The sequence below is a fragment of the Hemicordylus capensis genome, chromosome 6, assembly GCF_027244095.1.
Source record: "Hemicordylus capensis ecotype Gifberg chromosome 6, rHemCap1.1.pri, whole genome shotgun sequence".
NCBI lineage: Eukaryota > Metazoa > Chordata > Lepidosauria > Squamata > Cordylidae > Hemicordylus > Hemicordylus capensis.
The window spans coordinates 123,961,263-123,988,484 of record NC_069662.1 but is presented as its reverse complement, the minus strand read 5'-3'; the positions used below and the strand labels follow the sequence as shown (position 1 = coordinate 123,988,484).

Genomic DNA, 27,222 nt, shown 5'->3' with positions numbered 1-27,222 from the left:
CGAAAGATTGGGGCCTGTCCATCATTGTACCTATCTATAAGAAGGGGTGCAGAAGTGAGCCAGGCAATTATAGGCCGATCAGCCTTCTGAGTACAGTTAGCAAACTTTACGCTAAACACCTCTATGGGAAGCTGAGGGATTGGATGGACCAGGATAACATTCTTGCAGAAGAGCAAGCGGGGTTCAGAGAAGGGAGGTCTACTGTTGACCATTGTTTTGTTCTACACCATTTAGCACAGAAGTATGCTCAGTCCTTGCATGTTGCCTTTGTAGATCTTAGGTTTGCCTTTGACTCAATCCCACGGGATAGGCTCTGGGATAAATTGAGAGCTTCCTCCATTGATCAGCGACTCTTAGCTCTAATTAGAGCCCTACACGTATCACCAACCATGAGGGTTAGGTGCAATCCACAGGGAGGATTAACCAGAGCTATTCCAATTGGAAAGGGGGTCCGTCAAGGATGTGTGCTGGCGCCCTTGCTGTTTAACTTTTTTGTTAATGATATGGTGACCCATCTACCTGTAGATAGCTGCGATTTCCATCCCCCCAAGTTAGCTGGAAGAAGTATCTCGGTGTTGCTGTATGCGGACGACGCGGCCATTCTGGCCAGAACCCCAGTCGGTCTAAGGAGGGCCTTGGGGGCACTGGCTATTTATTGTAAGAGAGAATGGCTGAGTATTAACTACCAGAAAACAAAGGTGTTCTCCTTTGCTAGGAGACCCAAGAGACGGGTATGGAAAATCGATGGACAAAGGATAGAGCAGGTCCAAAATTTTGTATACTTGCGGGTAGCTGTTCACTCATCGGGAGCAAGACGGGCCCATGCCTCTCATGTGGCCCAGGCTGCCCAAAACAGCGCCCGAGCTATTTTGAGGTTCTATAGAACCAGGGGAGGGTTTTTTTTTATCCCCGCAGCCTTAAAACTTTTTCAAGCAAAATCATTGGCACAGTTATTGTATGGTGCCCAATTGGGTCCTTACCCAGATCTGTCCCCCTTAGAAGTGGTGCAGTCTAAGTTCTGGAGAGCAGTATTTCAGACACCCAAGTGTACCTCTAATGTGAGGCTCAGATTGGAGGCGGGCCTCATCAAAGTTGAGGCCAGATGTTGGCAAATGGCGCTGTTTTACTGGCTGAGAGTTTTTTCCTCGGACACAGGGCTGAGCCGCTTAGTATTAGAGGATTCTTATCAGTCACCCTGGAAGTGCGCTCTGAACCAAAAGATGACCACTTTGGGCCTCGATCAGTCTGCCCTGCTTACGCAAAGTTTGGAGACAGCTAGGAAGCTCATCAAACAGAGAATTGAGGATATCGAGAGACAAACAGATATAGCAAGGGTACCTGACTTTCAGAGCCAGGATTCAGTCAGATACAGTTTGGCCCCAGCATCCTACCTCACTGTCTTGGAGGTGCCCCCTCTTAGAAGAGTTTTTACCCTGGCAAGATGCAATGCCCTGCCTTCAGCCCTCTTAGAGGGCCGATATAGAGGGATTCCCTATGGGGAGAGGCTCTGCCCATGTGGTGAGGGTCAAGTGGAAACAGTCACTCATGTGCTATTGGAATGTTTGTTCTATAGAGACCTGCGCCTTATTTACCCTTTGATTGCTAAATGCCCAGGTCTTGATTCTCCTCCGATGACTGACAGGCTGTTGGAAGGAAGCAATTCCTGCGCTACCAGACAGGTAGCTAAATTTTGCAGTGCAGCCCTTCGTTTGCGGAAGAACTTAGTAATGGGAAAATAGGCGATGGATCTAAGGCCAGAGCAACTTGTAGCCATAATGTGGCTAGCTGCAGGTGGGCACGCAGGTACTGGTATCACCTGTATATCAGCTGTAAATTTAATGACAATATTTTTCAGAGCTCCTGAATTGTTTAACCCCCCTCAGATTTAGGAGTCGAGAAGGCAACTGGTTGAGTTTTGATTTTGTGTAATAGCCTCATAAGTAGGAAATACTGCTGCCTCTTTTATCTCCAATTATTTTAGTAGTATTTTTAGTATCCTGATCTATGCTGAGGAGGACTTTTTAAAATTTATCTGGTGTTATTGTTTGTAATAGAAGTTTGATTGCCCTCTCTTTTACATTTGTTTTAATCTCATGCTGGTCGCTGACCGAAATAAAGATTTATTATTGAATCCCTCATTCTGTTCATTTTCATTCATTTGATATAAATTCTCTTCATCATGAAACCTCCTCCTCTCCCATTTTTTATATCTCGCATCCATTTTCGAAATAAAGGGGCGGAGGAAAGCTTGCCTTGCACCAGGGCTGAGGAATGGGCTTTTCATTCTTTTAAAGAATTTTAAAATGTAAAAGAAGCACTTTAGCTTTTTGCAGGGCCATCATGCTCTTTACCCATATCCCCCCACCCGCCCCTAGACTTGGGGCATTGTAGAGGAAATGGTGTCCGCCAGGAGAAGCTGAGCTGTGACTTTTACATTTTAAGCAGTTCTTAAAAAATTAAGTCTTCCACTAAGCCCCACACAAGGTAATCCCCCAAAGAACCTTCGTTACAGAAATGATGGAATAATGAATGAACCAAATGGTTCATTCAGTCCCTAATGGCATTTGTTTCAGGGTGACTGGAAAATGAACTGAATGCGCTCAGTCCAACTCAACCCCCATTCATGGCAAAATGAGTGCATATACCTAATTTTCTTGTGGTGGTTCCTTGTATATTGCATAATGTATTTTACATTTTGTAAGCCACTCTCTGCCGACTTTTTGGTAGGAAAGCAAGGTGAACATATTTAGAAATAAAAATTCCTAGTAAGAATATCTAGGATTGTGCAAACATAGCTGCTATGAAAACACATACTTGTTTTTTCCACGTTATTTCAAAAGAAATTAACAGGATTCCACATACTCTCATGAATGTTTCCAATCCAATGTGGTGGGTGTTACTCTGTCGGAAAAGAATATCATAACTATGGAATTTACTCAATTATGTGTAGTTAGGAGGAATCCTTCCAATGAAGCAGACCGTTTTGATAGCAGCTGTGATCAAGATGTGAATGGATTTTTGTGTGTACGTTTTTATTTATCAGTTCTGTTAAGTCTGGAGATCTAGGATTTTATCCAAGGTTCATTGATGACAATGGCAGGCTTTAGTATAAATGTAATATATTTAAAGACTTTAATACATAGATATAGAACTCATGCTGTGCCTTTGACAGAAAAGCAGTTTTGCTAGCATGTCCTGAAGCACTAGAGACAGACAGTGAATAGGGATGTGGACGAAACAGTTCGGAGGTCCTTTTCCAGACCAGTCTGGCATTTGGCCTGTTTGGTAGCGGTGGGGTTACCTTTAAGGAGCAGGGAGGGTGTCCTCTCCCACTCACGCACACCACGTTTCCCCCACCGGCACTCTCGCCAAAATCACTGCCATGTGTCAGCGATTTTGGCAAGAGCACTAGTGGGGGGAATGCAGCCGGGGGTAAGGACACCCTCCTGCTACTTAAAGGTAACCCCCGCCCACTGCTGAACCAGCTGAATGCTGGAGCTTGCACATCCCTAACAGTGAGTGGGGATTAGCTGCAGGTGAGTCTCACACAACTTATGGGAGGGGCCACATTGCTGAGGTGTCTCAGTTTGGCAGTAGCTCTTGAGAAGACAATGCTCAGGGGAGTCAGCAAACATTTGTTTTCTTTCCTAAAGAAAGCAAGTCTGCAAATAAATGAATAAATCAACAAGAAAATGGGAAAGGACTAGGGATGTGCACAAACTGGTTCGGAGGCCATGTTGGAGGCCTCCGAACCGGTTCGGAACCAGACTGGTCCGGCACTGAGGGGGGCCTATCTTTAAGGGCGGGGGGGTAGTACTTACCCCTCCCACCACTCTTCCCCCTCCAGCGCTGCTTTTAAGAACCAAGTTTTGGGGGCGGCAGCGTTCCTCCCTGCCGCCCCTGCCCCCGTCATTACCCGGAAGTCTTGAGAATAGGAGTATGCATGCGTGCGGCGCGCGCGGGCCTGTTGCCGCCATGCGCGCGCACGCCACATACGTCACACGCGTGCGACACCGACTTGATGGCACTTAATCAATCAATCAGAGAAAGTGGGTGGGGATTAGCAGCAGGTGAGTCACAGAGTTTGTGGGGAGGAGCCACAATCCAGAGGTGGCTCAATTTGGAAGCAGCTCTTGAGAAGACAAGGCACAGACCAGGGTGCTTTGCTTCCTGGAGCTTTGTGAAGATGAGTTTGCTAACAGATATCAAAGGAATTTTATGTGTTTAGTGGGGAAGTGTGCGGATACCACCCAGTTCCTGTCAGCAATCCTCCAGACATCATTTTAAACGCTATTCTGTGGCCTTTTTGATTTTAAGCACCAGCAGTCTGGTTCCATCTTGGTTCAAGTGGAGCCCGTACCATTTGTACAGAATTTGCTTGCCCCAAAATCTATCCCAGTACCTAACAAATCTAAACTCTCCTTCCAGCACCACCATCTCATTCATGCATGGAGACCCCATCAGCTCTGCCTGTCTCACTGACCTGCTTGTGATAAAGGAGACACCCAGCATGAGGAGAAGGTGAGTACTACGGCAAGGTTGTCTAGATAGGCTGTTAGTGCTGGGGCGGAGTCAGCTGTCGTGGTGCATGTCAGCACCAACGATGTTGGGAAATATGGTTAGGAGGTCCTGGAAACCAAATTTAGGCTGCTAGGTAGCATATTGATGTCCAGGACCCCAAGGCTAGCATTCTCTGAAGTGCTACCTGTTCCACATGCAGGGCCAGCGAGACAGGCAGAGCTCAAACGATGCCTAGAGGATTGCTGGCAGAAAGGGTGGGGTAGACTGGGGGTAAAGTAGCACTGTATAATAAAGGGATAGAATTTTTTTTGAAAAGTTTCCCCTTCTGAAGTCCAGTGCATCTGTGTTGGACTTCCTTGGCAATGTTCCACTCACATATAAGCTGAATTGGATCACCCTATGGTCACTGTTCCCCAATGGTTCTACAACTCTGACATCTCGCACCAGGTCCTGTGCACCACTCAGGATTAAGTCCAAGGTCACCTTCTCCCTGGTTGGTTCCACGACCAACTGTTCTAAGGCATGGTCATTTAGCATGTCTAGAAACTTGACTTCTTTGTCAATAACTTCACATGAATTTGCCCAGTCTATGTGAGGATAATTGAAGTCACCCATTGTTAGAGCTCTCTCTCTTTGATGCCTCTCTGATTTGCTTCTTTAACTCCAGGTCATTTTCAGTGTTTTGATCCAGTATGTCCATAGTAACACATTTCCTTTCCGTCCTTGTAGCGTCACCCATAATGATTCTGTGGAGGACTCTGGTCCTCCTAGGTTTTCTATCTTGTTTTCTAGCGAGTGGAGCATTGCAAAGGAAGTCCAGCACAGATGCATTGGACTTCAGAAGAGGAAAGTTTTCAAAAATGAGGGGAATGGTAAAAAGAAGAAGCTGAAAGGGAAAGTCCGGAGGGTCAAATCACTTTAGAAAGCACGGAACTTATTCAAAACCACAATAATAGACGCTTATTTGGAATGTATACCAAGAAGGAGGAAAGGTACCACCAAGTTCAGGACAACGCCAGCATGGCTAACAAGTAGAGTCAGCAGCCATAAAAGGGAAGAAGACTCCCTTCAGAAAATGGAAGTCCTGCCCGAATGAAGAGAACAAAAAGAAATGCAAGGAGACAAAAGGGGATGCAAAAAAGAGAGTTTGAGGAGCATATAGCTAGAAGTGTCAAGGGGAATAACAAAAACTTCTGATTGTATCAGAAGATGAAAACCTGCCAGGGAAGTGGTTGGACCTTTATATGATGAGGGCATGAAAGGGATTATTAAGGAGGATATGTAGATTGCAGAAAATCTGAATGAGTTATTTATGTCTGTCTTCATGGTGGAGGATACTGACCATATACCTGCTCCAGAACTGAGCTCCTTAGGCTTGGAGACCTGAAGAACTAAGCCAATTTGAGGTGATGAGAGAAGATGTTCTAAACTATATTGAAAAACTAAAAATTAACAAATTGCCAGGGCCATATGGCATCCACCCAGCCCAAGAGCTCTGAAGAAACTCAGATGTGAAATTGCTGATCTCCTAGCAAAATTATGTAACTTGTCCCTGCAATCAGGCTCTGTACCAGAGGACTGGAAAGTAGTAATGTAAATCCAGTTTTCAAAAAGGGATCCAGGGGGGATCTGAGAAACTACAGGACAGTTAGCTTAACTTCTTTGGTGGGTAAATAGATGGAAAGCATATTTAGGGGCAAAATTGTTAAACATATAGAAGAATGGCTACTAGTCGGAGGGCTATAGGCCAACTCCAGCCTCAGAGGCAGGATGTTTCTGAATACCAGTTGCAGGGGAGTAACAGCAGGAGAGAGGGTGTGCCCTCAACTCCTGCCTGTAGGCTCCCAGTGGCATCTGGTGGGCCACTGTGTGGAACAGGATGCTGGACTAGATGGGCCTTGGGCCTGATCCAGCAGGGATGTTCTTGTTTAACGTTGTTGAAGGAGAACCAGCATGGTTTCTGCAAGGGCATGTCTTGCCTCACTAACCTTTCTTTGAGAGTGTCATTGGGCAGGTGGATAAAGGTGATCCGGTTGACATTTTATACTTGGACTTCCAAAAGGCTTTTGTCAAAGTTCCCCACCAAAGGCTCTTGAGTAAATTTAGCAGTCATGGGATAAGGGGACAGGTTCATGTGTAGGTCAATAACTGGTTGAAGGACAGGAAACTGGGTAGGAATAAGTGGACAGTTTTCACAATGGAGAGAAGTAAGAAGTGGGGTCCCCCAGGGATCTGTACTCGGACCTATGCTCTTTAACTTGTTCATAAATGATCTAGAAGTTGGGATAGCCAAGTGGCCAGATTTGCAGATGACACTAAACTATTTAGGGTAGTGAAATCCAAAACAGATTGTGAGGAGCTCCAAAAGGATCTCTCCAAACTGGATAAGTGGATGACAAAATGGTAATTCAGTTCAATATAAACAAGTGTAAAGTGATGTATATTGGGGCAAAAAATCCCCCCAACTTTACATATACACTGATGGGGTCTGAGCTGTCAGTGACTGACCAGAATAGAGATCTTGGTGGAAAGTTGGTTGAAAGTGTCGACTCAGTATGCGGCAACTGTGGAAAAGGCCAATTCCATGCTAGGGATTATTAGGAAGGGGATTGAAAATAAAAATGCCAATTCATTGATTCCACAGACTGAGAGTAGTACACACTACATGTAACATAGTTTATTGCTGTGTATTTTTAAAAGGGATGTTTTGGCCACTGAGCCTACAATTTGAAGTAGGAGACCAAGAGGTGAAGGAAATGGCTTCCTAATCCCTTTTTCTTATGACATTTTCCCACTGACAATGGTACTTTTTAGGCCGTCTGGGGCAAAGGTACATATACATGAGAGTTTACGAATAGACTGGTTCCCCTATTTAGTGGCATCCAGGACTGGTTTATATGTAATGAGGGACAATGTCAAATACAGTATTTTGCACACACGATAGTATTGGCCTGTATGCACCAAAAAGTTATTCTGTATATGCAGATCGCCTACCAAGAAGCTGGAGTCAAGCTTCAGCAAAGCTGGGCTCTAGCAGAGACAAAGCGGATGCCGCAGGCAGAACTGTTGCTCAAGACAACCAGTAAGATTTAACATGAACTTTGAAGTCTAATCAAGACTGCTTTCTAGCCCATGCACCCCCAGTTGCTATAAATCACTTTTCCAGGTGCTCCACAGACATGTTTTGAGTAGCCTGTTGTCAGCTTTGGAAAGTAAGCCAAAAGTCTTTCTCTTTTTCCATACACTCATCAAAAGCACTTATTCCAAGGAGTGCAATACTGTATGCTCAGAAGCAGAAGGGAGCTGCTTCCTCAGATTGGTCCAAAGCACACTGGCATCTCCTACAGATCTTGGCTCCAAATTCTAGGGAGCCCATACAGGGATTTGAATTTTTTTTTTCTTTTTTTTTTTCAAATATGAAAGTATGTCTTCACTAATATCAAAAGGGAAAGGAATAATTTGAAAAGTTTTCTTCAGTTCACCTACTAGATTTGACCAGACTCCTGTACCAGTATCACCATACCAGTCAACTTACTAAAAAGAGATATGGCTTTCTTTTTTCCATAGCACTAGATCTGTGAGGCCCTGCCCATTACTGGGATAAAAATGTTTCACAATAAAACAGAACCATAAACTAGATTTCAGACTGCATTGTTTTAAAACAGTCCTGAAATGAAATTATTGTTTAAGGGGTTATCTCATCTGTATTAAAAAGGGAAAATGAAAGTCCTGTAACTGGCATTTCCAGTTCTCAGGGATGTTTTCAAAGAAATGAATGGGAGCAGCAGAACAGTGGCAGACTGTGCCATGTAGGTTACCAAGTCATGTAGGTTAACACATTTATTCTTGAGCAAAACAATTGTACCAAATAATTCATGTGAAGATACTGCTCAGTTAAGCAGGAATGGCCGAGTTGTCAATGCATTTCTGTATTTGGTCTTTCACGTCTTAATCTTTTGAGCATCAACAGTACTGTGAAATCCCACAGGGAAACCAAGGTCAACAAGTGTCAGAAATAAACTGGAATGAAGCCAAAAGGAAAAGCTAGGTAGTATTAGTGCACGTTGGTTTGGGGATTCAAAAGCTGACACTTTCCCCCCAGAGTCAATATTGACCTAATATCCTGGAGCAACAGAGCATCTCACAAAGGAGATGTAAAACCTATTGCCTTGCAAGTCATGTCTGTTAAGACTCCAGACCAGTGTTCTCTCTAATTTTTTTCATCTGTGTGCAGAATGAGTTTTGTTCTGGGCGGCTGTATCAAAGTAGTGTGTGTGAGCATGTATATTCAGAGTGAGACTTTCCTGATTCAATCTGAGCGGATTCTAAAATTAACTGAGTTAATTAAAATTAATTAAGATTTAATTAAGAGTTAATTAAAATTAACTGAGCGGGATCTAAAATTCAATCTGAGCAGGATCTAAAATTAACTGAGAAGACATCAAAAAGGTTTTTTGCACATGCTCGTTCTCATACTTTAGAGGGAATGAGAAGAGCTGACCTTGTGGTAGCAAACATGACTTGTCCCCTTAACTAAACAGAGTCCACCCTGGTTGCATATGAATGGAAGACTATGTGTGAGCACCTGTAAGATATTCCCCTTGGGGGATGGAGAAGCTCTGGGAAGAGCATCTAGGTTCCAAGTTCCCTCCCTGGCATTTCCAAGATAGGGCTGAGAGAGATTCCTGGTGTGTGATCTATGTTCTTCAAGCTACATTTTGAACCACTGGAAAGCAGTGAAGATGTTCCAGCTGAAATCTGCAAGGAGGGGACCCTCCATGCTTGTTGTTTTTATGTATACATACTTATTTTTCAAATGCTAAAGCAGAATTACAAAAGATCAAAGAACAAAATACAGATATTAAATAAAGTACAATTCAGCTCAAATTAAATCAAAAAGAGTTAACAAACCAATCCCTTTATGTTTGTTTCATTTATAGCAGTGGAAGCTTTTGAACCATCTTCTATGTCACCTTTCACTACTGAGACTCTCAGGCAAGCACTATCTTGGTTTATCTTGGCCACCTGCAGAGGTGCAGATTACCCTAAACATGTGATGAATTACTCCTTCCAAAAACGTGCTTTTACGTCCCCCCAAAATATGCCCCCAAAGTGTCTTTTCTCTCCCCGACATCACTTAAGTAAGGAATTATTCCTCAGGCTTTTCCTCTGCCTGACCACCTGACTACTAAGAAGCTGGTAGGCAACCATTTCACACCTCAACCATACATAAAATTGGATTTATGACTTAACGGTTGCAACCAATCTCAACTGTCTGACAAATGCACTTGTATTTCAGATTAAGGCACATGCTTTAATATTACTTTATATCTAATAAGTACCATATTCACATTTTGATGATGGAAATATGCTGTGTGAAGAGTCATCAATGTTGCTTCCGGGTGAGTGAAGGTCCATCCTATTGCTCTTGGAGCTAAGCTGACTTCTTGGCTAAAAGCAGGCAGAATAAATGCTCTAAGCCTAGCATTTTGCTAACCTGGCATTTCCTTCCGTCAATTTTACTAGAAGCGGAGACTGCTTTCAACATTAAGATTTTCTCCCCCAGGACTACATTATGAACTAATGATACCTGGAACTATGTGTAACACAGGATGGATTCAGACAACATCCAATTTCCGAGCTTCACTTTCCTCTGTCACTCAACATTTGTCACTATATTTGGGCAGCGGGTGTTAGCTGGTCGAAGGAAGTGCAGCTCGGGAACTGGACATTGGCAGGCCCAAATGTCACAATTTGAGTGGAAGCTGCAGTCACACTGGAAGCACTTGCTTGTGAGAATTGGACTAGTGCCAGACAGACGTGCTGCGAGTTGTCTAAACCTACCCACAAGTGGCACAGTAGCTCTGCAAAGTATACTGAACCCTGTATTTGCATTAACAGAAAAGTATCTTTGCTACCATTACATGTCATACTTTCCTCAAAATAACAGTTTCTCTTTTGTAAAAATACAAGTTTCTAGTCATCATAGTCTATGAGAAAATGTATCAATAATGCCTAGGGAAATTGTGGAATTCAGAGTTTGCCTCGGCATGAGTGGCAGTTTTCAGCAGGTAGAGTTCCAATGTTTTGCAGAAGCAGAATATGTAGAATAAGTACATCTGAATTATTTGCAACATAGGATCATTATATTGAGTCAGACCATGGATCCAACTTCCTCAGTATTGTCTACCCAGACTGGCAGCAGCTTCTCCAAGGTTGCAAGCAGGAGTCTCTCTCAGCCCTATCTTGGAGATGCCAAGGAGGAACTTGGAACTTTATGCATGCAAGCAAGCATATGCTCTTCCCAGAGCGACCCCATCCCCTTGAGGGGAATATCTTACAGTGCTCACACACATGTCTCCAATTCAAATTAAAACCAGGGTGGACCCTGCTTAGCAAAGGGGCAATTCATGCTTGCTACCACAAGACCAGCTCTCCTCGTTTATTTATTTATTTATTTATTTGTTTGTTTGTTTGTTTGTTTGTTTGTTTGTTCATTCATCATTTATTCAGTTCACGTAATTCAATTTTCCTTAGTAAATAATGTGTGTTTTTGGTTTCTAGCACAGAGCAGTGCAGATATGCTGACATACTCTCTCAACATACTCTGTGTCTAGCTGACTTGCAATTATAAATCCCTCCCACCTCACAATTTGACTGGTGCGACTGACCTATGACAAGTACAGTTTATAACAGGGAAGTGATCCATCTGTCAAGGGTTGCCAGCTTCTCCCCACAGCAAGGCTTTATGCTTTTAACAACTGCACAACAAGCAAAAAATCCAGCAGGTGAATCCTTAACTGAACATTAGTGCAAACTTCATGCACGTCGTTGTCTTACACATGTAGGTGGTATCAAGAAAGTGACTTTGCAAAGGCTAGGACCTTAGATATGCCTGAAATCTGGTTCCAGGCATTCTTAGGACTATTCTCGGTTTGTTTTATTCAATACCCATTGAGGTAATTTGCTAAGTTTATCCTTACACCGTCTGCATTTAATTTTAGTAAGATCTTGGCTCCTGCTTTAGCCAGGTTGTCTCACCACACATGCTGGCTTTTATTATTATTATTCTTCAAGTCTTGCTCATCTTCAAAAAATTCCACAGTAACTTTAAACAGGAATCTGGCATTGCCAAAAAGGAAACAATCTCACTAGAGCAGCATGCCCAAGGCTTTGTGTACATCTCATTATCACAAGTCACTGAAACATTCAGATGCAGAGTCTGTTAAGAACACCAGGGCCGGTCCTGCATCACAGTAAAAAACATTCTTGACTGAGAGATGGTAGTCATTTGAAATTATCCAGATGCCGGAAGGCTCAGCAAAACCCAAACTGTACCTTATATGCAGTAGTCTGCACTTAATTTGTGAAAAGGTAAGTATTGGAGTTAGAGTCTTCCTTCCCAAGCCTTGACATCGATGCTTTGCTCCCTTCTCTGAGAAAGTGTGTGAGAAAGACATGCTTGCTACACATGTTCAGAGCTACATCTACTCGTCTTTATTATTATTGCTTCCAGTGTTATAAGTCTTGGCACGGAAAACAAGTTCCAGGCTGGCGTATCCTGGTTTAGATGTAATTGCATGTTAAACCTGTGTTCTGTCCCTTTCTCCAAATTGCAGAGGTCCCTGAGGGCAAACTAGAGAAAGTCAGGAGGCATGGGATTGGATCTCATACTGGTTTTTTGCCTACTTTCCTTAAGGAAAGTAAGCTTATGAAATCACTTGGTATTCTGTGTGTGTGTCCCCCACTATCACCTTCTCAATGCCTGGACCAGTATGAACCAAATTTGGAACAGCTGTAGGGACACATAGACACGTCAATGGCGTAGTTTGAGATGATGTCATCCACCTCAATTCAAGATGGTGGACATGTGAATGTTTAAGGCTGAAGTGGGCTAACTTTGAGGATGGTAATTATAATTAAGATTAGAGTGAAAGGAAAGTAGGCTTTACCAGAACAATTCCACACACACAAGTTGTTAAAATGTTTAACAGCAACTGGGGTTGTGCGTGGAATTGAATAATGACTGTGGTGCTGGGAGAGGTGGGATTTACTCTTTCTCCTGTGACTGTGTCATTTTTCTGATGACTCTGTGAAAATCTGCTATTTCTTGTAGACTAAAACATACAAATATCGTATGCGTGTCCTATGAGTACTTTATGTTTCATCTCAAGACAACAGAAGAGAGATTTTCATTGGGAAAATGGCACTGAGGGAAAGAGGCAACCCCTTTCCCAGAACCATTGTCCCAATTAGATTTGGTGTTCTCTGTAGCTGCTATTAGAAATACAAGATTTAAATTTCTTCCATTTATGACTTTCCTGATGTCATGCCTAGTTGCATCCCAAATCTCTCAGGATCCAGCTAGGCATTATTTGATTTTATTTTAGGATGCAACTAGAGTAGGTTGATTTTCAGGATGAAACTAGAATAGGCTGATTTGATTTTATATCTTACACCTTTTATCCTCCCATATCCTCCTGTTCCTTCAAGTTCCTTGAAGGGGCCTTTTAATTTTGCAGAAACCCTATGGAGGAGATTTTCTTTAATGTATTGCATTTAGCTTACCAAGAAGCTTTCCAAGGAGCTCACCTTTGTCAGTCATGCACATGGCGGGACATAATGCACAGCCCACCATTGCTGGATGGCTGCACATTATGTCTCCCTATGTGTGTGACTGACAAGAAGAAGAGGAAGGAGGGCTGGTATGTAAGAAGCTTTCCACAGTGGAACGGGCATGGTGTGGGGAGTGATTTTCACACCTCTTCTCTCCCTCCAAAAGCCCTTTCAACTTGTACGAGGGCCATGCAGGGTTTGGCCATTGTGGCTGGGATTGCTGAGAGTTGTGGGCCACTTAACATCTGGGTACCCAAGTTTGAGAACCCTGACATAATGTTTAAATAGAAACATGCAAAATGCTACAGCCATTTCAAAGTATGAAGGTCATCAGTCAGAAGAGAAATTAAAGAATGATTGGCACATGCATTTTAATTTGTATATACAAATACAATAAAATATAAAAATTATACGTATAAACTACAAAAAGAAAATGTCAAAATATGTTCTCTATACCTTTCATTGAAGAGTAGCCAATAAGGCTTCAGCCTCTAAGGCAAGCAACAGCCCAGTTAACACAACAATCTTCTTTTTTTAAGAAAAGGAGTAGGCAGAGCAAGCTGGGGTGGGGGAACTCAGCAGCAATTTTAGTTCAGGGTTTGGAAATTCCTTGAAAGGGTCCAGCTGGAATGTAAAAGAACTGGAATCAAGGATGTAAAAATGAAGGAGAAGCTTCCTTCATGTTGAGAAACACATACACATGAGCCAACCCACATCCTAAAAGTTTATTAATGCTTTTAAATATAGTACTCTAGTCTGTACTGTGGCACGACAGTTCAGCCCTTTAAAAATCTCTGTATTTACCCTTGCTTTAATTTCATTTTAAGTTCTAGGACACTGTATTTTCCCAGCAGAATATGGCAATTTTAGGCAATTCCAAGGTTATACCATGCTTGACACATGACTTCACTTTAACAACACCTGCCCAGAGAATAATTAGCAGTCCACTTTAAAAAAAATAAAAAAAATAACAGGACTTCCATATACTACAGATGGCATTTTTCATACCAGACAGTCAACGATGTATGTTGGAAACCAGCCAAACTGTCTGCAAAAACTGTGAGAAATTCAAGACAGACATCTGAGTGGAAAGAGAGTTTGACTTCTCTCCCCCCCCTCCCCTATATATGAACATCTGTTAAAACCCACCCTAATAGAAAATGATTTATTTCTTATCTATGCTAAACATTGAAATGAAAAAGATATGATGGAAATAATGTGCCATACAATGAAATGAAAATTAGATGGCTCATGGCATTTTGGTTGTGAAACTGATGTTTTACTAATGTGAGCTGACATACAGAGTAAGGATGTCCCAATCTAACAAGAGAGCAGCCGCACGGTGCAGCAGGGACGTGGCAATTTTTTATACCCTCCCTTTCTCCAGGAAACCCCTTCTGCCATCTGGAAATATGTCCTCTGCAGGACTGCATTCCTGGGCACACTTACTGAGTTGTAAGCCCCATTGAATTCAGTGGGCTTTATTTCTAAATAAATATGCATGAGACATGTCTGGAATAAGCAGCAGGCATACACAATTGCCCAGACAATATCAGTGCAAGCAGTAATCAAGCTTACAGCAGGGAAAGAGGAAAGCCCCACCCTGCTGCTGTCACTCGCCTCCTCCCATGGGATACACACACCTAGGGCACTGTTTGTCCTAAGGGGGAGGCTCTGTAAATGTGATTCCATAAGCTGCAACTTCCAGGATTGACAAGAAATTTAGGACCAACAAAAGGAAGTATTTTTTTACACAATACATAATCGACTTGTGGAATTCTCTGCCACAAGATGTGGTGACAGCCAACAACCTGGATGGCTTTATGGAGGGGTGGGATAACTTCATGGTGGAGTGGCCTATCAGTGGCTACTAGTCTGAGAGCTATAGACCGCAAGCCTCAGAGGCAGGATACCTCTGAATACCAATTGCAGGAGAGTAACATCAGGAGAGAGGGTGTGCCCTTAGCTCCTGTTTGTGTGCTTCCCAGCAACATCTGGTGGGCCACTGTGTGAAACAGGATGCTGGATTAGATGGGCCTCAGGCTTTACTGAGAGTTCGAAGTTGCACCCAAAAACCAACACAAAAAGTGGATTTTAAAAACCCCAGATATAAATCAGGCAGCACTCTTAACACATGATGAAAAACCCAAATTGTGTCTGAAGTGCCCCCTGATAGCTTGCAGGGACTTAGGGGTAAATTTGGCCAATATGGGAATGCACATCTCCATTTCGGAGATGTGAACTAAAAGCCGGGTGTTAAAAATTTCCAGGTCACGGAATCTCCGGTGAACTCCCCTTCAAACAAAGAGCACCATAAAGTGTGCTTACCCCATGGGAGGAAGTGAGTGCCAGCAGTGGGGTGGGACTTCCTCCCCTCTTTCCCAGTTACAAGTGTGAGTGCTGCTTGCACTGATAATATTTATTTTTACATTTATTCAAAATATTTCTGTACCACCCCAAACTTGTGTCTCTGAAGAGGACTAATCATTGCTGCTGAACATGCACACATCCAGTGTACATTTAAAGTTCCTGTGCTAGCAGTTTTCACTGTTGACTTGCATGGATAGAACAATTCCACTTGAACTTTGTTGCAGCTCTTGAGAATGAATGGGTAAACCATTGCATGCAGACAGCTCTGTGTGCACACATAAGGACACACTAACATTCCCCAAAGGAATTGCCAGAGAAAGGAAAATGAGCATAAGCCCATGTATCCAATTTGTGCCAGATCCAGAACACACTCAAGTCAATTTTCTGAGTTACAAATTCTTGCAAAATTTACTTCTGGGAGTCTGAGAATCAAACAGCTTAGGCAACTATGTTAGTGTAGAGCAATGTAATGTTTTGACTTCCAGCTGGAATGCTTTATGAATTAAAAGGTCATGAAAACATTTCCTCTCTAAATTGCTTATATGTAAGCATTCATAAGCATCACAGAAATACTGTATTCTGTTCCTGATGGATCATATTTAGGCTTGGCTTTTTTCCCCCTCACTGGAAGGAATGCATAGACTCCTGTGCAATGTTTGAATGATACAATGTACCTTGGCAAGCACATATTTCAGTGTTTTGTCAACTACACACGTGACTTATTTGGCGAATAAAGTGATAAATGTTCAGAAATGTCCCTTAAAAAGAAAAAGAGCAATCCACAAGTAAACACAAATAATATGTGATGTAATAAGTGGTTCAATGGGTTTTCCCATCATTGTGCACTTGTTAAGACTGTATTAAAATAGCCGGTTATGGTAAATATTTTAGAAGTTCAAAGAAATCGTGTTTACTATACAGCTTATTGCCTGCTAGTGTACCTTACTACTTAATGAAAGCAGGATAAAGAACTGGCCTCCAGACAACTAAACATTTAGCACTAATATCACATTTTGTTTTCAAAGCATTTCACATGTACAGTACTAAACAACTCGTGGAGATAACGTGGTGATTCTCTTTATTTAGCAGGGGGAGAGTAACTGGCCCTATCCACTCCCAGCACAGTACCTCCAGTGACTGATGCTGGTGTCTATCTGATGTTGTTTTTTAGATTGTGAGCACTTCGGGGACAGGGATCCATCTTATTTATTTATTATTTCTCTGTGCAAACCGCCCTGAGCCATTTTTGGAAGGGCGGTATAGAAATCGAATTAATAATCATAATGATAAATAATAAAAACGCCCCTGTGATGTAGGCCATCCTCATATTAGAGATGGAGAGCTGAGGCAAAGAGATAGCCGTAGAGCACTGAGTGAATGTCTGTTAACACTGGGCTGATTTTGTGTGTGAAGTCTTTTCTTTTTTGGTGGGAGAACTGATACTTTCATGGAATGCTCCACAAAAGTATCAGACTTTTGCAGGGGTGGGGAAAGGCTTGTGGGACTGGTTTACCAGCACCACCAGCAGGTCCCCCTCTCCGCCCCGCAATTGGGGCCATCGCTGCAGGCAAGATATCAGTTTTGAATGTTCCCCATGTCCCTGCAAACTGTTACCTAGCACATCGGGGAGAACAGTTCCCATCTTGCCCCTTTCCTGCTGTGCTGATATTCTATCTGCAGGGAATGTTTAACATAGGGGAGAATTAAAACCTCCCCCCTGCAGCTTGAAGTGGTGTGGTCTTTTTGACCACCTCAGCAGTTTATGTTGTAAAAATCTGTAGACGCTAATATGAGCAGTGAAATATCGTGTTCAAAAGGTTGCAATCAAAGTTCAGAAAAACTGCAAAACATCGACAGCAGCTTGTGATAAAGCACAGTGAGGGTTGATATTGATGATACTATTCTGAAAGCGAGTTCCCACTGCAGAATATTGGGTCCACACATTTTGATACATTTTAATGGGAAACGTACAGAGGGAGTAGAATGGGAACTATCTCCATCATTATTTTATGCAGTTTTCAAAGCATATGGCAATTAAGGTGAAAGAATGGGAAACTTGTCTAGAAAATGTATTGTATTACAGCTGTTTTACCCGGTTAGTTTCACCTCCTCCTGAGCTCTCTGAACTAGTGATTGCATGCACAAGCTCATGGCAAAAACAAAAGTGTGAACTGCAACAATTCTAGGATTTCTGTGGCTGGGGAAAAAATGCTACCCAGATCAGAGAAATGCTTGCTTCTTCCAGCTATATTCATGTGCAGCCAGGAAGGCAGCGTTTCTGCATTTGAAGCTGCAACTTGAGCATATTTGTGGCTGAGGGTGGCTTGACTCATATGTAGATGAAAGTGACAGTTACGAAGTAGGTCTGGAGTTGGACCTCTTGAAAAAGCAACTTCTATTTTAGCAGCACAGTCTGCCATTTCAAGGCATAAGTATTCCTACCAGAAGTCTCTTCTTTCTGCAACTCACGTATAGGTTTTCCACTGTCCCTATTTAGCATAAACCCCTGTTTTCTGCTCAGTGTCCCTAATAAACCACTTGCCTTATTTTAGCTTCATGAGGATGCCTTGTTGTTAGTGCGAGTCAGCAGAGTTGCCAATGTTTCATGGTACAACTCCTGTTCTAGAGTCTCAAGAAATTAAATCCAGGGCTGAGCCAAAATGCATTTGCAGGACAAATTTTAGGGAAAGTGTATTTTGGTGATTTTTAGGGCGGTGAAATGGAGGCAAAAATCATCTTACCAGTGACTGTGGCAATAGTCTTTGTGGTGGCCAGTAGCTTAAGACAACCATTTCCCCACAGAATAATATGCCCTGTGAATGATGCTATATTATCATGTAACATCATGACAGTGGGGCATTCTGGGGAGAAAATGGTGGACTGCTTGTACAAAACTTCCCCAAAATTGACAGTGGTAGTACAAAGGGAAGCCATCATATATTTTGTCTTATTTTCACTTCCTGTCCGACCCCTGAAAGTTTTCCCCTGGAACATTTGACTCATCCCTAGTTAAATCTCTGACTGGGGTATGGATGAAAATTGCCTTTAGTAAAAGAAAAGGAAAGGTTGTGCTGTCAAGTCGGTATCGACTCTGTGTGTTTCCCAGAATATGGAAAACTTCTATATCAGGCAGCAACGATATAGGAAGATGCTAAAAGGCATAATCTCTTACTGCATGGAAGAAAGCAGTCCTCTAGTCCACCAAGAAAACCACATGGCCTTTAGTAAACATGATGGTAATGCATGCATATGTGCACTGCAGCTGAACTACATGCAAAACTGGATTGGAAGGTGGTTGGGAAATAGTTAAATACCTCTGTTGATTACCTCTGACTCCCCCACAGGCTTCCCATCCATGGAAAGCCCTATTCCGGCTGCTGTATACTAAAGGACCTCAGGGTCAGTTATGCATTTACATCATGAGCCCTTTCTCGTGATTGGGAGAAAGGGCTCAAAAGAGACGAAGAGAGGCAGCGTGCCCCGCAGACAATCTCCCTGACGTTTCTGGGCGGCAGATCGCCCGCCCAGACAACTTCTGGCTGCTCCCGGCAGCATGGGGGTGTAGGGGCCAGGAGACCTCTGGAACTCCCATAATGCACTGTGCGAGTGCATAGTGCATTATGAGGGGCCTCCCAATGCAGGCCAGGAGGCTACTTGTGTGTAGATGCTACGTAGACCTGCTATGTAGAAGAGAGGGCATGCCCTCAACTCCTGCCTGTGGCTCCAGCGGCATCTGGTGGGCCACTGTGCAAAACAGGATACTGGACCTTGGGCCTGATCCAGCAGGGCTGTTCTTATGTTCTTATGTGGAGCCGTGCAGCACTGACACACAATCAGTTAGCCAGGGTAAAAGTACGCTCACGCCCTTAACCCTGGCGAACAGCCAGCGCTCCCTACAGGATTTGCCGCCGCGGGTCCTGGTGGTTCCCACACACAGCAAAGACCAGGCTTGGATGCCTAAGCACAGTCTTTGCTGCATGTGTGAACAGCCTCAAGAAGTCCTCAGACTTAGGATACAACTGGTTCCTGAAAACTGTGTCATAAGTCAAAATGTCTTAACTTGGAATCTATTTTCCCATAGGAAGCAATATGACAAATGAGGGTTTGATTCCTCATTTGATTCCTCAAGGCCAGATAGCATATTTTTTCCATTGCTCTCAAAACTGTTGGTGTATCAGTCACAGATGTGCATACTGTGCAGAGAAGTTGATGGTGGTGAATCAGAAGTTGCCTACCCTAGACTAGGGATATGCACGGACCGGTCCGGACCCCATTCTAAGGGCCTCTGGACCGGTCCGGACCTGGGGCTGGTTTGGTGCCTGAGGGGTGGACCTTTAAGGGCGAGGGAGGGTGTACATACCCCTCCCGCTGCTTTTCCCCATCCAGCGCTCCCTGTTTTGTAAGCCTTTGGGGCAGCAGGGTACCTTCCTGCTGCCTCTTCCCCTGTTCCTTGTCAAAAGCCTTCAAAAGCCTCACTGTGCGTGCGTGTCATGTCCTGCCTTGCGTGTGTGCGCATGTCGGGTGTGTGCACGTTGGGGGCGCACCCGTGTGTGATGCACGGACATGACATGTGACGGATGGACGTGACGTGCCACCCCAAATGCTTACAAAACCAGGAGCGCTGGAGGGGGGATAGAGGTGGGAGGGGTAAGTACACACTCCGCTGCCCTTAAAGAGCTCCACTCCCCAGTGCTGGACCACGGAGGTTCTGTGCACACCACTACCCTAGACCTACACTTCCTTCTTTGATCTTTCTCCCTTTTCTGTGAGAAAATGGGAGGCAACTGGATAGCTTTCCTCTTTCTCGTCCACCTCCTGGGCAACAGAAGGAAGGAGGTGGGAATTTATAAACATCTTAAATACCATTCGTCTTAACTTGGAGCATCTTCAGCCAAGGATTGCTTGTGTTGTTAAGTGGGGCTTAAATAGTGATCCTAAATACGGAGTGGGGCTCAAGCAGTGATCCAGAGCTGTTACAACCATCTCCCTACTTTCATTCCAGCTATGGCAGCTTAGCGCCCACCTACATTTTTTGAAAATATTATCAAGGCAAACACAATATTTATAGCTCAGAATTGTTTTTAATCCAGTTAAACTATTTGAGCTATAATTGTCCGTTTGTTCTTGAAATATGTCTATCCTGCCTTTCCACAATTCAGTTTCCAAAGCAGCTTACACAAAAATGTCTAAAAAACAATTCAGGAGTATACGAATCAGGTTAAAAACACTGGTAAATGGTTCAGACTGTAACAGCTATATCAGGAAAAACAGTAAAGCACTTTTGTAAATACTTACGTGACAGTAATTCTGCCTCCAGATGGAAAACTTCCTGTAAATAAGAAGGAGACTTATCACCCATGGGGGATGACTTTCTTTTTGTGGTTCTCCCTGAGTTTTCCACTGAGCACGTGGAGCTTGCCTATAAACTTAGTGGGTCCCCTGAGATGTGGAAAAGGATTGAAGGAACAACAAAGGGGAAAGGTCATCCAGATGGAAGCTGTGTGCCTTTGTGCAGTGAGACTGTGTCTCAGATCACACCTTTCCCCACTTAGTTCTTTCTCTGTTTTAACTCCATTAGAAATATCCCTGCCAGGGCTTCTGAAATTAGTAGCTACTTTCTGGGCCTTATCATATCATTATCCTCAGATAAATCTGGACTGTTTTTAAAAGTTAATTTACCAATTATATACAGGATTCATCAGAAAGGTTCTTCAGTTAATACTTTTCAGTTATCATACAAAAGTGCTTAAATATTACTGCCAAACTCTCAGACTGATCCTAAACTGTGTATACAGTATACTTTGTTTGCAAAGGCCCCAAATGTATACCTATTCAAGAGATATAACTGGAGAAAGGCCACAAAATTCAGCATGAAGCTGGCACAAACCTTTTGTTTTTAACTCATACTGTTTTTCTTCCCCATGAAGACGGCAGATATTCAAGGTCTGAACTTTGGAAAACTTTTAGTCCATGACAGTTAACCATTTCTACTAGTGGTAAATTAGAAATCTAAATAGGGAAGCTTGGACACCTGGATCCTGGAGTAATCATCCAAATCCAGTTAGGATTAGTTGCAAAATCCTGGCCCAACCCTAATTGGATCTGTTTTGACTGTTCATAGGAACATAGGAAGCTGCCATATACCGAGCCAGACCATTGGTCTATCTAGCTCAGTATTGTCTTCACAGACTGGCAGCGGCTTCTCTAAGGTTGCAGGCAGGAATCTCTCTCAGACCTGTTTTGGAGAAGCCAGGGAGGGAACTTGAAACCTTCTGTTCTTCCCAGAGTGGCCCCATCCCCTGAGGGGAATATCTTACAGTGCTCACACTTCCAGTCTCCCATTCATATGCAACCAGGGTGGACCTTGCTTAGCTAAGGGGACAAGTTATGCTTGCTACCACAAGACCAGCTATCTTCTGGCAAGCATCAACCCTCACTGCTACCCTTTCCCAATTTACCAAGATGGAGTATCTGTGAAGAGGGCTCATGTGAGGTGTACTGTAAGGGGTCTGATCTGCTGTGGACCCAGTTCAGAGGCTGGATTATTTTTCTAAATGACTGGAACAAATTAATCCAAGTGCCAAATTATCTTTGGGTCTATCCGTCACAAGTTTCAATTCATGAGCAGGCTGCTGCTCACCTTGACTACTTTGGATTTTTCAAGTGTTCCATTAGAGAGCGTTAAAAAAAAAATCCCAACTTGGTTGCAACTCCCCTTTCATTGTGCCGCATTTCCCTTTTCCTTAAGGCAAAAACCCCCACAAAAAATGTATTCTGGAGAGAGGAGGAGGTGGTACAGAAGCCTGTGATCAAAGCACAGGAGGAGAGGGCAGTGAAAGCAGGCTTAGAGGTGCCTAGAGTTTATTTTCCAGTCAAGGACCTGGGACAAGCACCATTTTATTTAATTTGCTTGCTTGCTTGCTTGCTTGCTTGATATATTGCCTTTCAGAAAACCTATCCCATGATGATCTCTAGCTGGGAACAATGCACTGTGTGTCATTTGCCGCTGAGGAGTTCCTGCAAGAAGTGTCTGTCTCAATCCTGTTCACAGTCATTTGATCAAGGCTATTCACACCTTCAAGCACCTCTGCTTTCAATGATTGTCCCATCCTTTTATCTTCTTCAGATGGTGACTTTATCTTTGAGATGCTAATTATTCCTTCTGGATGGACCCTTTGGTAGACAAAGGTTATGCAGCTGCTCAGACTCTTGACAGGAAAAAAGGTTTCACCTTGACAGAATAGAAATGGATAAACGAGTCCTGAAGTACTTCTAATAAGCCGTATTAAAGAACTTAAGACAATGTTACTCTCTCACCTAGTGAAGCACTCTTCCAGTGAGGGGATGGAGAACCAGAATATTATACTACTTCTTTAGCAGTTCAAGGTTTGGCTGATAATGATGCTTAAAATTCCATGCACTTCCAAGTGCCATTAGTTGAGGTAACCCATTTCTCCCTATTGGAGGTTTAAAAGTCTGATCTGATTCATAGAGATGTAATGTCATTTTAGGTTTGACCACAGTTGTAGCAAGGTAACATAAGCACAATAATAAGCAAACACAGCAAAAGAATACTGGCATTATGACTAATTGGATTTTTTTTATTTTTTACATGTTACTGTTGCATAACATATATTGTATAAAGTATTTTAGTCTTTTAAAAATGTGTTAGGTGTTTTTTTGTATCTTAAATATCTTTGTGTTGTGATGTACAACGGTTTGGTTTACATCACATTTTGAACACTTGCCATTTTTACTCCATTTCTACAAGGTGCAACAAAATACCCATTTCATGTTTGCCTTGAATCTGGGGAAATGGTTTAACGTGGTTCTTGTTGTTCTTGGCTGAAGGCTTCTTTAGCTTTTTCCTGCTAGAGGAAAGAATTCCTCTAATGAATAAAGGTAGAAGCCTCATCTGAGATGGAAAGTTCAGATTTGTGCTATCTAAAGCAAACATAGGGGCAGTTTCATAGCACTTTAAAATGTTCGTGTTTTGAGCTGCCTATGAAACATCCAGAGGAAAATGAGAATTATTTCAGAAGGATCATTTATTAAACATTTCCTTTACAAAGTACAATCAATGTTTTGTGTAAAATTTGTTTTAGTATTTCACTGTATGTACACAAATTATTGGAAGAGAAAAGATGCTTTGGCCTTTTGCAGTTTGTATACAGCTTTTAATAAAGTTGTGACTATTAACAGAGGCAGTCACCTCTGCTTTGTAAATTCTGTAAACCTTGTTGTGTCATTAATACCTGAATATAAACTGACATTACTGAAGATGAAACAGTGTCTAATTTATTAACACAAGCGCTAAGCTCCCATCCACAATCCAGCTTTGCTTTGAAGAAGGGTCATGAACATTCTCAGCCTACTCTGGAGTACACGGATTGTGGCCAGCATCTTCAGTGAACCCAGATGTTACATGTATATAAAATGTCCATGGTAATAAATTTTAAATATGAATGAATGGGGTTCCTTTTCCTGACTGGTCATGTATGATCCTATAAAAACAACATTGCTGTTATAAGGAAAGAAAATTTGAGGAGCAAGGTTTAATAATTCCCTATTAGCAGCAGTTGATAGTAAATGCAACATAAGATTTGTTTTGTCTGTGGTATAAGGGCTTTCCCTAGCAGACTCACTTGTATTGTTCGCTTTCTGAACACACGTCTGCATATATCTCTGGGACAACAAAACAAAAATAGAGAGACAAAAAAGCCATTTATCCTCATGAGTGAATATTGCCATCAGCGACAGCTAATATGAATGCATTGCTAAAAATGAGTGAAAAGTAAGAATGCTGCAAAGTAGATATATACAGAGTTAAAATACATTTCTTATCCACTAGACAGTGTTTCTGTTGGCACTGTGTGTGTGTTTCCCCTCAGAATATTAAATCTGTTGACAGCAATGGCATTTTCAGTGCAAGCTAAAGCAAAAATACCTGCTCGACGTCATTGAAATGACAGACTCATCTGGAATGTTCAAAAGCAAGTTCGTTTTCTGCTCCTGCTCACAAGGCACCTTTAAGGTGTGGCACTTATGAAATTCATCTAAGGGGGGGGGAATTCAAGAGTAGCAGAAACCGTAAGTCCACTTTCTTTTTTAATTTCCAGAGTCACTTGCATATGTTTAAGGATGTCTGTGTAAGGCTTGCTGTGTCAGCATGTCTTTCCTGAGAACAGAGCGGTGACTCCTCCATAAGTTTTATCATAAGTGTGCATGCTCAGAGCTGTGATCGCTGTCGTGGCTGTCATCGTTCGCTAGTGAGTCCCCTGTGTGTTGGAGGCCGGCTGCACCGATCCCAGAAAGCTCCGAAGGGAGCAGGGTGCCCTTTTTCACGTTCACCAGTTCCTTTTCTCGTGCTGCGGCCCCTTGCTGTCCCCCCTTTACCCGCTTCCATTTCATCCGTCTGTTCTGGAACCAAACTTTTACCTTTGAATCAAAACAACAACAAAAGGTCACTGGAATCATGTAGCAATAAATGTTCACATTACTTTAAATGAACCACACAGGCCTTCCAATGCTCACCAAGGCAAAAATATTATACACAGTTTCCTTCTTGTGTATTCTGAAGATTGGCACATTGATCGTTAGCACAGTCAGCAGAGACAAAAGAGGCGCGTACTCCTGGTCGAACAAAGTTCAGAGAAGCAGGGTCATAGCCACAGAAGGGGCCTTCCTTGGGCAAATTGTATCCCTCTCTATTTTCAATTTGTGAACCGCCCTGAGCTATTTTGCAAGGACGGTCTAGAAACTGACCAAGTAATAAAACAAATAATAATAAATAATTTAAAAGAAATAACTCTCTAGCCATTTTTATTTAAGGAAAAGGGTGCAAGCAGACTTCTACCCACTAACTTAATATTAAGTGAAACTGTTCTGATCTTCCAATTTCCTGGCCAATTCGTGCAAAGGTGCTGGGATAACTGACACACACACGGCTCTTTCTTTTAAACATTATAACATTAACAGGCTGTCCTCACACACAGCCTAGCCAAGGCTAGGTATGCCAGCCTGGGTTAGGGTGTGTGTGAGAACTGCTGGGATTGGGCCTGATCCCTGCAAACCAGCACCGCCTGGTCTGGCTTTTTAGCTGGCTGCTAGCCAAGGTTAAGGGAGTGCTTGCTTCCATAACCTGGGCTGCTTCCTTGTGTGTGAGCCAGGCTGCTTCCAGCCTGGCCGCACACAGAGACGGGCACCTAGAGCGCCTGTCTCTTGGGGAAATCCCCCCAATGCATTGTGCATGTTGCATGGTGTACTGTGGGATCTCTGGAGGCCGGACAAGTCCTGGCCTCTGTTTATCCTCACTGCAGGGCGCAGCAGGGAGATTCATCCGTGCTGATCCCGGCAGTGCTGGTTGTGTGGGCGTGTGGCTGGTGCTGCAAGTGCTTGTCTGGAGGCAAGTTGAACTCTGCCTTCCCCCGCCCACCTGACCACATGCACGGTCGTGTGAACAGCCACTAAATGTCATTGGCTGACATGATGTGCAGCCTACTGCCTTCACAAGGACCCACTATAGAGCTCTTGTATAATTGCACCAAAAATAATCCTCCCTTTCAGCCTTTGAGAACTTATTGAAGATGTTTCTGTTCTTCCAGGATGCTGTTCTTGCCTTGTACACCGCCCTGAGTCTGTGGACTGGGCAGTATATTAAATCTTTTAATAAATGAATGAATACAATAAATAATAACTAAATTAATAAGAAAGCTACATCATTTCTGCATGCTAAACATGTTAGCTTACATCCTCACTAATGAAGTAAGGATGCAGCAGGAGAGAGGGTCCTCACAGCTAGAGGCTACCCCATTTCTGAAGCACACATGTATGAAGGGGAACTCATTTTTGCTGACCCTTCTTGCCTTTGGAAGTGCTCTATGCCTTCCAAAAATATGTTCCTGAACCTCCAGCTGCATTAAGAACAGCTTCCTGCGATGTCCTCACTTTGTTAGTCAGGATGTCAGTTATTGTATATTCATACAATTTCACACAGCAATAATAGGTTTTGAAATGATTTAAAACTATCTGCAATGAATTTAAATTCAAATTGATGAACTTGTTTTGCTTCCACTTTTCTATTTTAACTAAACTACAGTTAGGTATTGGAAACAGGATTCATTAGAAGCTTCTAAACCTTGCCTAGCACTTACTTTCTTTTAGTCAGCTTATCAAAGCCAAAGAAGCAGGCTAGTAAAGTAAAACTAATATGAGAAGGAAAGTATTTATTGCTAGCTGCTTGATGTTAGGAAATGTTGTTACACCATCTGTCAAAAGCTGTCACAAAAACAATGTCAAAGGGCTCATAATGTTTGTACTGCTAATGCAGCTTTTTGTGATAAATTATATATGTCACTTTTCACAATGTATTTCCCCTAGTAAAATAATAGTGTGTTGCTGGTGCCAAACCATGCATTGAGCTATAATGCTTGGGATTATTACCATTCTAATATCAGTTCAGTGAGGTTGGTGAGCTATGGATTAGTCTATCTTCCTCTCATTGAAAGTGTCGTCTCAGTGCACAGTGGCTGTGGAAAAGGCTAATTCCATGCTAGGAATCATTAGGAAGGGGGTTGAAAATAAAAATGCTATTATTATTATTATTATTTTATTTTATTTTATTTTATTATTTTATTATTTCAATTTCTATACCGCCCTTCCAAAAATGGCTCAGGGCAGTTTACACAGAGAAATAATCCTATATAATAAAAGGCT

At 42.7% G+C, this 27,222-nt stretch overlaps 1 protein-coding gene and 1 long non-coding RNA gene across 2 annotated transcripts in view; one reads left to right on the top strand and one right to left on the bottom strand.

Annotated features, from left to right (window-relative positions):
* Positions 1-23,181, top strand: part of LOC128330433 (uncharacterized) — a 33,039-nt gene extending 9,858 nt beyond the window's left edge. The window contains exons 2-3 of the long non-coding RNA XR_008310089.1: positions 4,429-4,521; positions 22,634-23,181. This is a non-coding gene — a long non-coding RNA (uncharacterized LOC128330433). The remainder of the gene's footprint in view (positions 1-4,428; positions 4,522-22,633) is intronic.
* A 774-nt stretch (positions 23,182-23,955) lies between these two features.
* Positions 23,956-27,222, bottom strand: part of MEOX2 (mesenchyme homeobox 2) — a 91,707-nt gene continuing 88,440 nt past the window's right edge. Inside the window, exon 3 of the mRNA XM_053263321.1 lies at positions 23,956-24,945. Within this exon, the coding sequence (XP_053119296.1) occupies positions 24,721-24,945 (225 nt within the window). The 3' untranslated portion in view covers positions 23,956-24,720. The remainder of the gene's footprint in view (positions 24,946-27,222) is intronic.